This window comes from Xiphophorus maculatus, chromosome 23 (genome assembly GCF_002775205.1).
Source record: "Xiphophorus maculatus strain JP 163 A chromosome 23, X_maculatus-5.0-male, whole genome shotgun sequence".
In the NCBI taxonomy this organism is placed as follows: domain Eukaryota; kingdom Metazoa; phylum Chordata; class Actinopteri; order Cyprinodontiformes; family Poeciliidae; genus Xiphophorus; species Xiphophorus maculatus.
In genome coordinates this window covers 10,189,540-10,205,885 of record NC_036465.1, presented here as the reverse complement: position 1 = coordinate 10,205,885, position 16,346 = coordinate 10,189,540, and the positions used below count along the sequence as shown (strand labels likewise).

General features: G+C 35.5%; 1 protein-coding gene across 4 annotated transcripts in view; it reads left to right on the top strand.

Moving 5' to 3' along the window:
- Positions 1 to 3,581: 3,581 nt before the first annotated feature.
- diaph2 (diaphanous related formin 2) overlaps positions 3,582 to 16,346 on the top strand; it is a 454,593-nt gene continuing 441,828 nt past the window's right edge. For all 4 annotated transcript variants that reach the window (XM_023328256.1, XM_023328254.1, XM_023328253.1 and 1 more), the window contains exons 1-2: positions 3,582 to 3,622; positions 4,062 to 4,561. In XM_023328256.1, the coding sequence (XP_023184024.1) occupies positions 4,478 to 4,561 (84 nt within the window). In that variant the 5' untranslated portion in view covers positions 3,582 to 3,622; positions 4,062 to 4,477. The remainder of the gene's footprint in view (positions 3,623 to 4,061; positions 4,562 to 16,346) is intronic.

Genomic DNA, 16,346 nt, shown 5'->3' with positions numbered 1-16,346 from the left:
GTATTACCACTAAATATTTCTCAATAGAAATTATGATCAATGTTAGTTTTATGTTACGTTATTTTTTTGATAAAAACTTTTTTTAATTTCATATTTGTTGAATCTAATCACTGCAAATTCTTGCTCCTAATTCAATTGAAATATTTAAAAATACTATTATGCATGTATTTTATAGGATTTACCCCTAATCAGTTAGTGATAAAATAATTTTTGCTTCAAATGTTTGTGGGAATGTTGTATTAATCTTACAAATAATTTTATATTATAATTAAATTCAAGAAATGTTTTATTGATCCCAAAGGAAAATTAAATGTTGTTGTAACTTATTCAATTAAAGATTTATATGCATGTTTTTAAACTTTAGTGTTGATGATTTAGCTCTATTTGTTTTTATTGCGAGTTTCCTCTTGTTTTTGATTTATCCCATTTCTGTTAATCATGTTACGAGATTATTAAAAATCTAGACTATGATTTTGAAGTCAATTAATTTTGTGCCTATTTTTCTAAGTTCTGAATTTTTCAAATCTGCTGATCCGTATTCTCAGAAGAAATGTGGACATCTTTAACTTTGGTGTGAACAATGTAATAAAAAGTTGCTATGTGGAAGGTAAAATGACCTTTTATAAGCCAGTACTGGTTAATTTTACAGCATGGTAGAAATGCAACAGATACCAAAGCTCCAACCTCCATATTTTATGAATGTCTAGAAGAACATCAGTGGGAAGGAGAGCCTCCATGTTCAGACAGGCTTCCTGAAAAGATGAAATAGAATGAACATGTTTAAAAAAAGTATTTGTGTTATAGAAGAATAATGTCAAGAAATTTAAATGAAAGACAACAAAAGGCTACAAATTTCCAAACCAGAAATGTTCTATGGCCTTTGGGGACACAACCTTTCCTTAACTTGCAGAACAAATTGTGGACTGCTGATTGTAAGATTAAGGAACAAATTAGTATTTTCCTCTCGCCGAGTTTGCAGTTTCTTTCTTTGCCAACCTCAATAATAGGGTGCAGCAGTGAAGAGAAAGTATTTTAGCTCTACGTGTTTTTTTTTTCATTATTACATGACAAGAGTACAAACTAAATGTTCTCATCAACCATCTTGAGCAAACCAAAAAACAATACCATTAAATAATAGTATGTTCTTAAGTAAAGTCAAGCACTTCCATTTTAATGAATAACCCGAAGAAATATTAGAGAACCTCAGTTCTCTAATTCAGGAAAATAAAACATGAGGTGGGTTATAGATTCAGACAAATAAACAAGTCAGATCAGAGTGATTAGTGGAACATTAAATAGGTGAACCTGATTAACTGAAGAGAAAGTGCTGTAAAAGGACATGAACTGAAGAACTGCGGATATTCCTCATAAATTACCTGGTGGATCACCTTGAAATAAGTGATGAGGACTTTGTCCCACATTTTCTCTAATTATTAATGACTAACTTCAATGTGCCAATATGTATAAATAATGGTATGGGAACTTTTTATGTCCTGTCCCTTAGTTGCACCTTTATATAATGAGATTGTTCTGATCATTTGTAACCTCTCTTCGGACAACGGCTTTAACTAAAGGATGACAATGTAGAAAAGTTGGGACAATCCAACTAGGACAGAAAGACTTTGTTTTCTCTTAAGGTCTATCAATATAATTGATGATGGAATGCTGAAAATGAATCACAAAAATTCCTGAAAATGAATCAGTCTGCATAAGACTGCATAGGCTACAGAGAGGTTCAGTTTACAGTTATTTACATTTATATGTCTATTTCAGTCATGAATGGTTTGTGGTATTTCTACTGGATAGTATACTAAAATTAACCTTATAGCTATATATCATAGACAGTGCCTGTTTGATGACGTTAAGTAGGTTGAAAAGTCTTGAAAACCAATCATATCATGAAGTTGACAAACTGTCATTGACATTGATCAGTGTTGAAAGGCTTACCAAGACATTTCTAGGGCCTTAGGACTCCTGCACAGTTCACAGTGAGAGCTCTTATCACAAATGAATAAAATGTGGAACAAAGGTGAATCTTCTTAGGAGTGCCAAGATTCAAGAGGTAACAAAAGAGCCCTGTACAGTTTGGAAAGCACTGCAGATCTAACTTGACTTAGTTAAGGTTCACAACTTGACAATAACAAAAAGACTGGTTAAACTGGTGCAAAAAAATATCAAAAGATCATACTAGGGCTGCAGTTAACGATTATTTTAGTTATTGATTGTTCTATTGTTTATTCTGACAATAAAGCAAAAATATGCGCACTTCCTGCTGATTCTTTATTTAGCTACTAAAGCTCATTTTATATTATGTTAGAAATACATAAGAAAATCTGAATGGAAAACTATTTCAATTCCTTTTTAAATTGTGAAAATACACGTTACTGCATGAAATATATATATATTATTATATATTATATTATTCCCACTTCATCACTTGTAAAGGATGCACCTGCAGCTAAAGATACTTAGCTCTTTCTGCTTGACTTAACATCAATACAGTGTAAGGTTCATCTGTTTATTTGTTATTTTTTTTAAAAAGCGATTAATAATTGAATGGAAAAAGGTGCTTAGGAAATTCTTTTCTACAGAACTTGAACCTTGTGAAGCTAAAACTATGCATCTTAAAGTACCATGTAAATGACATATTTACAGACATGCTTTTTTTTAATCTTAATTGCCAAATGTAAATAGTCTTTGTTCAGTTTTGCCTTAATTATTGCACTGAATATAATGTTCAGTAATTTACTTTGTTTGTTTTTTTTTTTGCTTTTTTTCTGTCTGTATAATTCAGTTAATGCTTTTTTGATTACTTAATTAGTTGATGATTATTACAATAGTTGATTACTTATGATTAATACAATTAATCCACCTCTGAAGGTAAAATACATAAATAAATAAATAAATAAATAAATAAATAAATAAATAAATAAATAAATAAATAAATGTTTGTTATATTCTAGTCAAGGTCCTAGAAGATTTACTGCCAGTTATTAACATGGATGCTAGCAGTTGTTGCCAGGAACAATTATACTTATTAGGCACTTACTTTATTTTTCCATATGGGACAAGAACCTCTCAAAAAAGAAAATCTAAATAAAAAATGTATCTAGAAGGGAGTAAATTATTATTGTCAAATCTGAATTTAAAGAAAATGGTAATTTTTTTTCAGCTGTAAATGTTGAGACATTTCTCAACATATACAACACAGTGGGGGCAAATTGGCACCAGACACCCAAAACTATTATAAATATATTAAAGAGCTAATTTCTTCTGTAAATCGCGTGGACACAGTTTGTAATAGTTCTACTGATGTCGCTTCCACAGAAGCGATTTACATGTGTATTATTATAACACAGGTGAACAGTAAGCCATACAAGCCTTTTCTCTCGTCCCTGATCTAATCTTACAACTGATTCCCTTCCTCCTGCTGTGTGAAATCACACACTGACCTCTCTTCCATCACAGTCTCCGCCCATTCGACGCCACGCCGACCTTACAACTGTCAGCACATCTGGCCAATGAGAATTCAGGTTCCCATTTATGGCATGCCTCATTGTCCAATCACATGTCGTAAGAGGCGGGCGCGTTGTGGGCCTGGTTTTTAGGTTTGGTTGCTGAGGTAAGCTCCCGTTTGAAATTTCTGACTTTTCTTTCACAATATTTTTATTCCCCATTGTGTTTTTGTGTAGACTATCGCTATATACGGCTGTGTGATGTTTCAGGTAAAATAAAGTGTGTTTGCCGGGTAACAGTCGCTCAGAGCTTGATCGGTGAAGCGCTGCAAAGTATCTCAAGCTTAGAGAACAACGGTGATTTTTCAACTATGACAACCGTTTATTGATTCTGATCAATGGCTGTAGCACATCTGAAAATGTTGAAACGTATAAAAGCAGTTGTGTCTGGATTATCACCTCCATATAAACAAGTTCTCTCACTGTAAGTTTATATTAGAAATAGACATCTGCTTTGTTGGTCAGTGTATGAACAAGCTGCTTTTATTTTTCTATTGTTCACATTAATATAGCTAACTCTGACGGGTTTGTTTACATATGTTTTAGCCCGGCTGTTGGTGGCTCTCTGCATGCTGACAAGGAAGAAACACGTGTGAACAAAAACCCAACGTCCACCCCAGTCTGAGAGAGTAATTATTATCTGTTGTTTGCACAATGTTGCGCTACTTTCAGAGTGCCAATACACCCTGCTGTTTGAGGTGACTTAACTGCCGATCAGAGGAGACCACACACAACCACACCTCTTCTACAAGCAGACTTCTCTACCGGATGGTTTTGGATACTATGTGGAAGCGCAGAACTTTTTACTTTTGGCATTTTTAAACGGGATGGATTTTGAGAACACATAACTTGGATATACGTTTTGTATTTTTGCTGTTGGGATTTCCCCTCCCTCCCCCCTTAAGTGGAGTTCATCAAGTTTGAAGGTTGCTTCTGGAAGGGAACTGACTTCGAGAACTAAAATGGACCAAGCCAGCGGTGGGGAGGATCCCAACAAGCCCTCTAAAAAGAAGTCCAGTGAGGATGACGGTAAAAACAAAAAGCTGGTGGGTATTCTAAGTAGATCACATTTGTTGCATGAAATTTCAATTTAGAGCAAGTTGCAGAAAGTTAAAGCATCAGTAGAGATACAGAACACTCTGTCAACGCACAACATCAGGCTAAAGGTATCGATGAGTTATTATTATTTAATGTATCCCCCACAGAGTGGCTATAATAGCAGTCAGAGTTTAGCAAATTAGATACTGTTATGCTGAGTGCTTCAATTTTCAAGGCACTAAGTAGATCATGTGATCATCTTATCAATGCTTTTCCTGAAAGTTTTTTTTCTTTTTCTGAAGAGTGCTCTTGTTGTGACAGCTGGACCTGTTTGCGCTCACATGTTCATACAGACCTTGTTACTGGATTACTTATTGCGCTGGGCGATGCACGTGGTTATTGTGGGGCTTTTATTAACCCTGTGAGTGTGTGTGATTGATAAAGGGTGACCTTAGTCAGCTTGAGGGCAGTGTCTGTCAGATAACAACTGTAAACTTCGGTTGGCATTGGTTCATTTCTGGCTTCCACATCTGCTCGGCCTAGTGAAGTAATCTAGATATAGAGAGAAGTGTGCATATTTGAAAAGGAGTCCAACCTGGTTCTGACATTAGTGGTTCACTGGTGTTATCAAGCAGTTCCTTTCTGTCAGTAGATGTGGTTATAGTTGAGGGTTTTGTTATCGGTACTTTGCAAAGTTTGCATTTTTCAATATGATAACCAAGCTTGTGGTGCAGGACACTAACAACAAAAGTAGAAATGGAATACATTCCACTTACATGTCACTTTAGAGTCAAAAATGTAAATGGGTTTTATTTTTATACTGTTTAAAAGACTAACGCAAAGTAGTGAATTCTTGTGAAGTAGGAAGGCTGGTGTCCAGCAACTTTTAGATATGTCTCTACTTCAAAACAGCCAAGTCAAATCATTAGGTCATTAGTACAAATCTGGAGAACTTGACTGCAAACCGAGGAGGTAATTTGGCCATTTCAATCAGGGACACATCTAAAAATTGTATTTCACTGGTGGAGTTGAAGACCCCTGTTTTACAATATAGCTCAAAATCAGAAAGATTGGATTAAAAGCAATTCTGAACATAAGATTTCAAAACTTACCACATATTTTTAATTTGATATATGTCTGGAGTTTGACTGGGGCATTCTAACCCACAAATATGCTGCAATCTGAATCTTTACATTGGAGCTCTGTGTTGTTGTCGTACTGGAAGGCGAATCTTTGCCCTAATCTCAAGTATTTCATGGCCTCGGATTGTCCTGTTTTCAGCGCCATTTAATGCTGATAAGCTTTCTTGTTCCCGTCAAGGAAAGAAATATTCCCACACCATAATGCTGCCACCCCAAAACGTTTCACTGTGAGGAATGTTATTTTTGGGGTGCTGTGCAATGTTAGCTTTCCACCAAACATCCATAGTGGCCAATAGATTTTATTTAGTTTTTTCAAATGATTAAATCAACTTCCACATGTTTTCAAACTTTTCTACAGCAATATCTTTGAGTTGACTGGTGTGCTCCTTGGTCTTCTTGATGCTGTTAATGTGAAAAAAGTTCAAGGCGTATGAATACTTTTGCAAGGCAATGTAATAGGAATTAGTTAGTGTCAGGATGATCTAAAACCAACAGTTACCACATCAAAGACAGTGTTGAGCACACTGTTCAGCTCTGCTCTTTGTAGATGTCGAAACTACTGTTGGTGAGTAATTGCATGATTAAAGACAAAAAGCTTCCCATAGTGTTCTGGTTTTCTCACTAGGAGTTGGAGCGTGAAGTTGAGGAAAATCTGACTGCAGCTGAGTGACATCAGTTCTTAGCTGCCAATAGCAAAGCAGAGCATGTGCTAAAATAATGTTTTCTGCTTCAGTACATCTCAAAATAGATTTGCTTATACATGGGTTTTTATTTCCCGAGTATTTTCATGTGTTCAGTAACTTTTGTTTTCTAAATAGCAAACAAATTGCATAGCTTTCTATCAGTTCTGAGAAGCACCACCTCTTTATGTAATTTGCTACAATTTTATCAACAATTTTACATTCAGGCCATCAGATAGGAATCCTCTGTCAACTTTGAAGTAATCTGTTTGTTTAGCTAGCAATAATTATTGTTTATGACTGCATTAAGCCTTTATTTATGTGGGAAAGTTCTTTTGCATCAACTCCATGTCAGACGCTGATCCCAATGCATTTCAATGTCTGCTGGTAGCACACTGTGGCCTGCATTGCAGTTTGTGGACTGATGCTAAAGTCTCCTCTGTGGAAGCAGAGCAGGGATCCAACTTCTATAGCAAAATTATAATTGTCTCAGAAGTTGTCTGAAGGAGTCAGTCAAGCAAAATCTAATGGCACTTGCTTATGCTGCAGTCTCCATTGATTCATCTGATCATGCACAAACATCCAGTCTGGATCCACGCCTAGACTGAGTTCATTCAAGGATGCAGTGGGTCAGCTGAGGTCATTTTCAGTGTTTTGACATGGATTTCTTTGTAATTTGACAGTTCATAAGTACATCAGAGCATAAAGGCCTTTATAGATACAAGACAAAAATAACATGGTCTTGGAGGAGTAAATTTCTGTCAGAACAAATGCATTTCTAGATTAATTTCACATATTTGCAAGTAAAAATAGAATATTTTCTAATATAATGTAAACAGCTGTGACATTTGTTTTGTAATTATTCAGTTTGTTCAAGAGTTTTCTTCTCCTTGTTCCATTTTCAAGTCAAAAGTATGTGTTTGTGACTCAATGACACTTGTTAAGTCAGGTGAGTAAATTTGTGAAATGTAGATTTGCAAGGGAAAATTTGCAGTAAGCCAAAGATCTGTGAGGGAAAATAACACTTCAATTAATTAGACAAAAACTCTGAATTTATCTAAGATAATTCAAGAAGTTGAATTATAAAGTCAAATATTTGTGGTAAAAATGTCAAAATTCCTCTAAGTATTAAGTAGTAAATATAGGAGATTTGTATAATTTCATATGTATTTCTAATTTTAATATGTTAGAAAATCTTAGTCCCAATACTAAACACTAATAACTGCCTGTTTTCATAGGTCAAACACCAAATATACCTTAACATGCAGTAATGTATACACTGTGGAAACCATCTTTGTAGTAGCACAGAAGCTAACACCCACAGTCTTCCTTATTTCCTATCTTAGGATACAGCCAATCAGCACGAAGGAACAGGAATGGTGCTCCTGGATTGGCTGTGTTAAATGGCAACGCCCCATCTGCAAATAGATGATAATTCCACAGAAAAAAATCCATGAATACTGTGTCACAAATCTGGTCTCAGTTTGCTGAACCTAGTGTTCCCAAGATGCTCTTTGTTGGAGTTGTCTTAACAGTGAGATTTTCCTGCTGCTATAAAAGTCCTTGTTTGACTCCTTCACAATAAAAAAACAAACAAACCAAAAAACAATGTATTTTTCAGGATTATATTAATCTGAGGATTACAGGGCAGTGCTTGTTTTAGTTTTGGAGTTGACTGCACCCGATATAGTCACTCTATTATAATTGTTCCTTGATAATCCTTTACAATCAGTCACAAATCTGTTTTGTTCCTCTTTTTGTAAGTGTTGTGGCCTAAGTATCTTCAAAAAGAACAACTGAATAGATGAATCTTACCCTTACTGGCTCACTGTATTTGTGATTTTTAAAGATCTTTCTACATATTTTATTTTTGCATGTACAATAACTAGATCTGGTCATTAAGGTCTGACCAGTCAAGCTGAAATCTGTCTACTTGTACTAGAATCATCCAGGATTCATGTCAGTGCAAGGTCTGAACAGGCTTGTAGAGCGACTAACTGATTAAAAGTGGCCAGGATTCTTGTGGAGATGCATTTATGCATCATGTGTGAAAACACTCAGAGTACCCATTTGTAAATGGATCACATCATATGTGTGATAAGACCACAGTGAAAAGGGCAGCGCTACCACATGACTCAGTCTGGAAATTTATGAACATCTTGACTGTTAACTTCTACTCCTTTAATGTGGTGTTTTCAGCTTGCAGTAAATGGTTTGCAGGCGCAAAGTCGAGACAAAGTTTGGCGATAAGACGTGCCAGACAGGAAATCCCAGACTGGACTGTAGTTGCATATTCTCCCAGAGCTAGGGTGGTGCTTCAGGAAACTGTGATGACTTCACCACCTAATATCATGTCTGAGGAGCTTGTGTAAGACGAGCAGTTTTGGTTTCTGAAGGCAGTCTCATGGCCAAGCATGTTCCCTGTTGCTCAATCTTCCTCCAGTCTAAAGTATAGCTGTTTGCAGAAATCTCAACAGAGCTCTGAATCAAGGGAGGAAGTGATTATTTGTCTTTGGGAGGGGCCTTGATTTGATCTCTTCTGTTTATTCCCACGACAAGTCACCTATTTTTTGCACCATAGTTTGGTTGTAAACATGTAAAACTCATGAAACAAACATTTAAATGTAACAGATTTGAATGGTTTCACATGTAGTAACACAGGTAAGTAGTTTAGTCTGATAAAATAACTCAAGATGTTACCAAAAGATTTGGGGTTAAATACTTAAAATGTCATGTAGATTCAAGAATAGGCTAATGTCCATCATCACACACTCATTTCTGCCTAAAGCAAAGTTAAAGTTGGGTTTAAGGGAGAAGCTCTGAGAACTGAGTGTTTATTCAACAGGTTTCTGTGCAGGATTACATCATTTGGATTATGAGGCCCCATGTTGCAGAGACTCTGCCAAGGACAATCACATAACTCTTCAGTGTTTTGAGAGAAACTCACTGCAAAACCTGCCAGTTTTCTGAAGCTGTTTGTTTCCATACTGTTATTGAAGTGATAACATGGTACCGTGCCATTCATTGGAGCAGGAAAATGGAATGAGATCTTTAAAAGGAATTTAGTTGTGCTTGTTTGGCAAGAAGGGAGAAATATGTCCTCTGTGCATACCAGAGTAAAAGATGACCTCAGAGTGCAAATTGAGAAAGGGATACGTCCCACTCTCTTAAAAAAAAACAAACAATTGGGCTGTATATTTTTTGTTGGATCATGCATACCTTTAACCTACAACATCAGTGAAGAAAACAGGCATTGGAGCCAGTCTTATGAGTTTTAGATAGCTTAGATAAAACAATGACGATGACTTTTCACAGCTTGTCAAATCTGGTCTCAAATCTCACAACTTCTGTCTCTGCTTAGGCATGAATAAATTTTCTGTGTTAATATAAAGAGCATTAGTATATTCAGAGATGCTCTCTTATAAAAATGCATTTATATGCCAACAAATCATTTATTAATTAAACTGATAAATATCATTTATGTGAACACACTTTAAGACGTTTATTAAATCTCAGTTTTTACATAAATAAAATGAACCTGTTTTGCATGCAGTTGTGTATTTCAGATTGTACACAGTAAAAGTTCCTTAAACCTTCCCATATTTTGTAACAATAGAACTAACTTCAATGTATCTGATTTTAATCTTATGTGATCGATCAACTTTGATGCTCAGTGCAACTAGCTTCAGAAGTCATCTGGATTGTAAATAGTTATTTTCAAGTCCAGTCTTTAAATTTCACATTTACTCATTCTCCATCCAATCTTACCAAACTCCAGCTATTTTACGTAGAAGACTTGGGGAATTTTCAGTCTGTAGGTGTGTCAGGGATTTGCACAGACCAGCCGGAGAGAAGAGACACTGAAAACTTTCAGAACTAATTCCCAATTTATTTGCAAAAAAATGTAAAATAAAATATATATATATATATATATACATATATATATATATATGTATATACTGTATATGGGGCCCAAAAGTCAACATAACAGACTTGAACTTGTGTTGTAACACACAAAAGTCAAGCACAAACTGAACTGATGAACAAAATATGAGGGAAACTTAAACAGTGGCTGATCAGACCACGGCTGACACACAATGGTTAGTAAACTAACATACAAACTTAACAGATAAACAAACCAGCCAAACTTTTGCATCTGTGCTGCAAAGGTTTGCAGCTATAATGTGACAAAATATGGAAAAGCTTAGGTTATGACTATTTTTGCAAGCCATTGCAGGTTTCTACATAAGAAATGCAGAATTGCACTTTAAAGCAATGTTTTTGATGTGCAAATTAGCCATGTGATTAATTTGTTCATGATGAATCATGTGGAGCTTTCCATTTGGCAGAGCATGCTGACTAGTAAGAGGTGCAAACACAACTGAGAAATTCCTGACATACTCTATCATGTTACAAGCCTTGCGGTAAAACTGATAGCTGTGTCTGTTTGTGGATAGTTTGTAGCGGCCATCTGTGACAAGTACATATTTCAACAATGTGTATCTCTTCAACACTGATTAGTCAGTATTTTCTTCTGTAGGGCTTTTGAATAAAGTTTAAATATGTTGAGAATTAATGGGATACTTGGCCAGTGGTGCTTTTTGGAGTCATGCTTATCAAAATTGAACAACCTGTTGATGTGAGATCCAAGATTAAATTACTTTGCAGTGAAATTTAATGACATGCGCACATTTTCATTATTTTTTTTAACCATAGGACAAGGACTACGGAAACTAAAAACTATTTATAAAAATTCTGAGATGAAGCCAGAATTCTGAGGTGTTTTTCCCAGAATTTGGAGAGTCCTGATGTTTTTTTGAGTTCTAACTTCAGTCTGGGAATTCAGACGTTTTTTTCTTCAGAATTCTGACATGATTTTTTTAGAATTTGGAATTTGTTCCCACAAATCTGAAATGTTTTCTCAGTTCTGGCTTTTTTTTTGACATTCATGCAGATTGGCACAAAGGAGCAGCCAACTTTATTGACAGCAATGTGAGTTGAGCAGGTGGACTAACTTTCTGAGGAACTTGTTGGATTTAAGTGATTTTTTTTTTTTTTTGTGGTTTATTTTTGTTTCAGTGGCCGTAATCCTCTTCCATAAATTAACTTCTTATAATATTGAGAGTATTTAAGGAATGTTCAAATGAGAATCCTACGGTTTCATCCGATTGGTTTAAAAATGTCTTTAGTTCTCTGTTGCTGAACCTACACATATTCTAAACTTTATTCAAAGTCAGATCATACTTGTTTGTAACTCTGGACTCAATTTAACATTCTAAATGTGAAAAAATAAGAAAGCATTGCTGCTCGCAAGCAAACTGATGGCTAATCAAGCTACATCTAGAACTCCAGAAAAGCATATGCGGGTTTCTGCTAGAATGCCTTCAAATCCCTCCAGCACGACTGGAAAAACGTGCTGGGGGGATGTGGCTGCAGAAATTTAACTTTGGGAGATGAGTAAGATCCATAAAAGCAGAGCAAAAACACGTCTCACTATTTGAGGAACAAAAAGGCAAATAGGAGATTTGTTACAGAAATGCAAGCTGTATTGACAAAGCTGTGTCGTCAGGAGTAGTGATATAACAGTTTTGTGTTTTTATTAGAGATAAGTTGTGAACAAAAGTGCTTCAGTAAACTTGATGCTTGTGTTTTTTAACTTCTGTGCCCTGGACCCCTCTGCCCTGCTTGATTCAGATGTGTCTCTGCTCCAACGCAGCTGACTTCAGTGATTGAATCAGTTCCTCAGCATGATATCAAGTTCAGCAGAAAGCTGCTAATTAACCATCAGCTAATATCAGGTGTGATGAAGCAGGTCGGCATTAAAACATGCAGGCAGTGGGCTCTGAGGAGCAGCTACGGAATGCTGGAACAGAAAGTTTCAGTAGGCGTCTGAGAAAAGAAAGTTACTACATATGAAAGATTTGTTTTAGGTATTTGAAATTGTTTGAACTCCTGCTTTAGTATTAGTAATTTTATAGTCTAGTAGAACATATATGTCAAAGGGCACATTATTGTCATTATTATAATCCAATCAAAGTACACTGATTACAAAAAAACCCCTGATATGTTCTGCTTGTATGGCTGTATGTCTTCTTTAAGCAGCTATTTAGATTTGATCACATTTACCAAAATGAAATAAAACAGAGAAGTAAGGTTCAGGCTTTATTACAATCTGATTTCCAAATAAATCTGGCAAGAAATTCAAGCAGAGTAATAACAAATAAACAATAGAATAGAATAGAATTACTTTATTCATCCCAGCAGGGAAATTATTTCGCAGTTACAGCATAGAGACAAGACACACAACAACCACCACTGAGTAGTAATTGTAGACAAAATAAAAATAAAATATAACATGCTTTCAATACAAACAAACAAAAAAAAAATCATTTGCATTGACCAGATGGGACAAGCAGGAATTGATACAGCAAATCTTTTATTTTTTTATGGCAGTGATAAACAATTGGTGTTAAATTTCAGAGCTCACCACAGTTATCAGTTTCCATGTCTGAACTTGAGAAATATGTAAAAAGAAGAAGAAGAAAAAAGAAGTTTAGTTCTGTTGCTTGGAGACCTAACAAACTGGCACCAGTTATAGGAAGCACATGATTGTGCAATTCTTACTTCTTTTTAACAGGCTTAATGCTGGACGTTATGGTTGGGAGGAAGGTTAAAAGACTCAAAAAACATCTATAGCTAGACATCAAGCAGAAGGATGATCTGTTATGTTTTCTTTCTTCAGTTTTGGGTTGAATTTTCCCTTAAAAATAATGTTTACACCACATAATCTGAGTTGAATAAAGTGTTTCTGATGGAATGCCCAATAAGCAACCACACATCAAATAATAATAAAAAGAAATAACTTTTTTTTTTTTCAAATGATCTGTTCTTGTTTGTTTTTTATTTTGTTAAAACCCACTGAAAATGAAAAGATTATTGCATTTCACATTTCATTCTTTCAATGAAAGACCTTTTCTGGTTCAATGGTATAAAAATATACAGTATGCTCTTTAAAAAACACATTCTGTAAAATAAAAACAAAAGAAATCTGTAAACTAAGCCAAAATACACGTCTTGCAGCGCAAAAGCTAAACATAGGTCTTTGTCATTGCTCTGTGGGGGAGCTGGAAATCCATGTGTGCCACAGAGAACCTTTAAATTATATATTTAGATTAAGCTATTAATGATATTATTGGCAAGTATTGCAATAGTTCAGTTTTGTGCAGCAATTTAAGTTAAACGCATTAAACTCTGGGAATGTTCTGCTCAGTTCAGCAGCTTTATCGGATTTATCAAATATGTTAGAAATTATAGTTCCAGTTTTGAAGAACAGAAAGTTAAATAAATTACTCTTTTAAGACCTACTCAAACATCTTTCATCAAGCAAAGATTTGCAAAGAGTTGAGATAAAATCAAAAATATGAAACTGCCATTTTTAAGTTGGAATAAAGTGAACAAGGCAGGGCGTTATCTTTAGCTTGGGACAGTTTTGACAGTATCACATTGTGAATCATGTTCATGTGGCATTTGAAGATTTTTAGCACTTTGATTTATGACTTCCAGAGAAGCCTAAGGGAATTATTTTAAGTTTTGCTAACATGCGGGTAGCACAAGTTGTCAACTTGTTGTAGATTTCATGCTGCTCTTTCTTGCCTCAGTCCTGTTTGGCTGGTCTTGTGATGCAGTCAAGCTTTCCGTGTAGCAGTTTTGTCCTTTATTTTGTGCTGGTTTGTAAACACAAAGACAATAGTGTTGGGCCGACGTGTGAAAACCAGCAGGAAGTTGACCACATTTCAATGCTGTAATGGCATTCAGGAAGTGGGAGACAGGAAGTGGCTCAGAATGCTTCAGTAGCACAGCAGAGGAAACCCTCAAATTCATTGGTTGGATGTAACTCTGGAATAAGCGTAGTTTGTATAGATCACTGGGTGGGACATAAGATAAAAAGGATATTTAATAATCTACTGAAGATAATGGCTGTACATCAGAACAGAAATGTTTGTTTTTATGTTGCAGGAAGTGAATCATGCTTTTATTATGGCTATAGTTGCACTGAACGGTTTGATGATTAATGACTGAAGGATGACTGAAGTTGCTGTAGTTAGATGCTCACCAGGATGAACGTGTTTTCCCATCTGTCACTTATATCAAAATAGTGCTGCAGGGGACATTTTTCCACTCCCAAAATAATTATGTTTTTTAATAGTCACAAGCTTTACTTAAAAATCTATGGTCAAAACCAGCTTTCTTGATAGTTGTGAGTCTGTTTTTCACCCTAGTTTTTAAATTGCAGGTTTGAGTCACACAGTGTGACATGATTATAGACTGATACAGTTGCTTCTCAGTAAATTACAACATAATCAAGAAGCGACTTCTTTTCAGTTATTCAATTTGAACACGCAGCGCGATATAGTTAAAGCATTTATTTCTGTTTATCCTAATGATTATGACAGATCATAACGACTCAAATACAGTCTCCCAAAGCAATAAAAATGAATTTTTTTATTACAGAGAAATTATGCTAGGGCCTATAAATCAAGGGGTAGACTTCTGGCTTTACAGTTGTCTGCTGGTCAGTCAAGAAGGGTAAGCAACAAAATATATAGCCATGAAAATCTCAGAGAAACTGCAGCTGGAGTCGGTGTCCTCACCCAGACGTATCCAGCACAAGGGGTGCAGCTGTTACATTCCTCATGTCAGGCTTCTGCTAACCCAGAGACAGCATCAGAAGTGTCTTAGCTACAAGAAATAGGAGTGGACTGTTGCTCTGTGGTCCAAAGTCCTCTTTTTGGAATTTATATGAAAGCAATGATTGCATTTCATATGAGTATCAAGATCACAGAGTTTCTAGACTCTTTGGGAAGAGTGAAGTGTCTCAGAAGTAAAGCTTTATGAAGCCTGTTGTGAGGCTTCCACAACCAGTGATGTTTTGGAGAGCCATGGCATTGCTGACTAAAGAAAGACTAAGACACTCAATAGAGTAATGAGGGTTTTGCTATCATCATTGAATCTGAATCTTTGAATTGAATTCCTGAAATCAACTTTTTGATATTCCTATTTTTTTTTGAGATAATGAAAACTATTAAAAGTTTTAAATATGATTATTTTATTTATTTACCCAGGATCTCTCACTGAGATTAAAAATCTTCTTTACAAGAGTGCCCTGGGCTATGCAGAGGAAACCCACTGCCGTGCCTTTAGACATTTTCCACCTTTATACATTTTAAATACGCCATTTGAGTTAAGTATCTAGTTAAGTATCATAAAACCTCTCCGGCTCTTGTTCTTCAAGAACCCTTTAAAACCAACACCTCAATCTTTAAAAATTTGTCACAGATCTTTAATAAGTAACCATGTTTTAAAATCTTATTTAGCAATAAACTTTACTAGAATGTTAACTTTCATTGGTAATGTCACATGTATCTCAAATACCTGGGATAATCTTTAGAACCTCCTTGACTGAACCCGTTGTAAGGTAGGTATATCACAGGAACCGTTCAGTCAGTTTGTAGGGTTTTACTTGTCAGTAATTTGTAAAAATTAATTGGCAATATATTAGTTTTATCAATCTGTAAAGTGCAAATCACTCTGTGTTTAATGTTGGCCAGTTTAGAAAGACTTTTTGAAATCTCTGCTGTATTTAATGGCTCCATATCGGTTCTACTGAGAGTAACGCACCATTAGGACGCTTCTTTCATCAAAAACAGAGATGACCCGAAGGCAGTTCTGTGCTTTCCCGTTTCTCATGCAGTCACATGGTTGGGTCATCCAGTGTGAAGTCATTCAGATTTTAGCTGCTGTGGCTTCTATATACTTCCTCTTTTCAGAAGTTTCCATTTTAAGAAGCCGTAAACAATGTCTGTGTCTTTTCTGAACAAGACTCAACGACCCGTAACTTTTTAAAGTATTAGCTGGTAATAAAAACTGTAGGGCATTTTTGTTAGTAATTTACTGATGTCTACAAAGTTTTA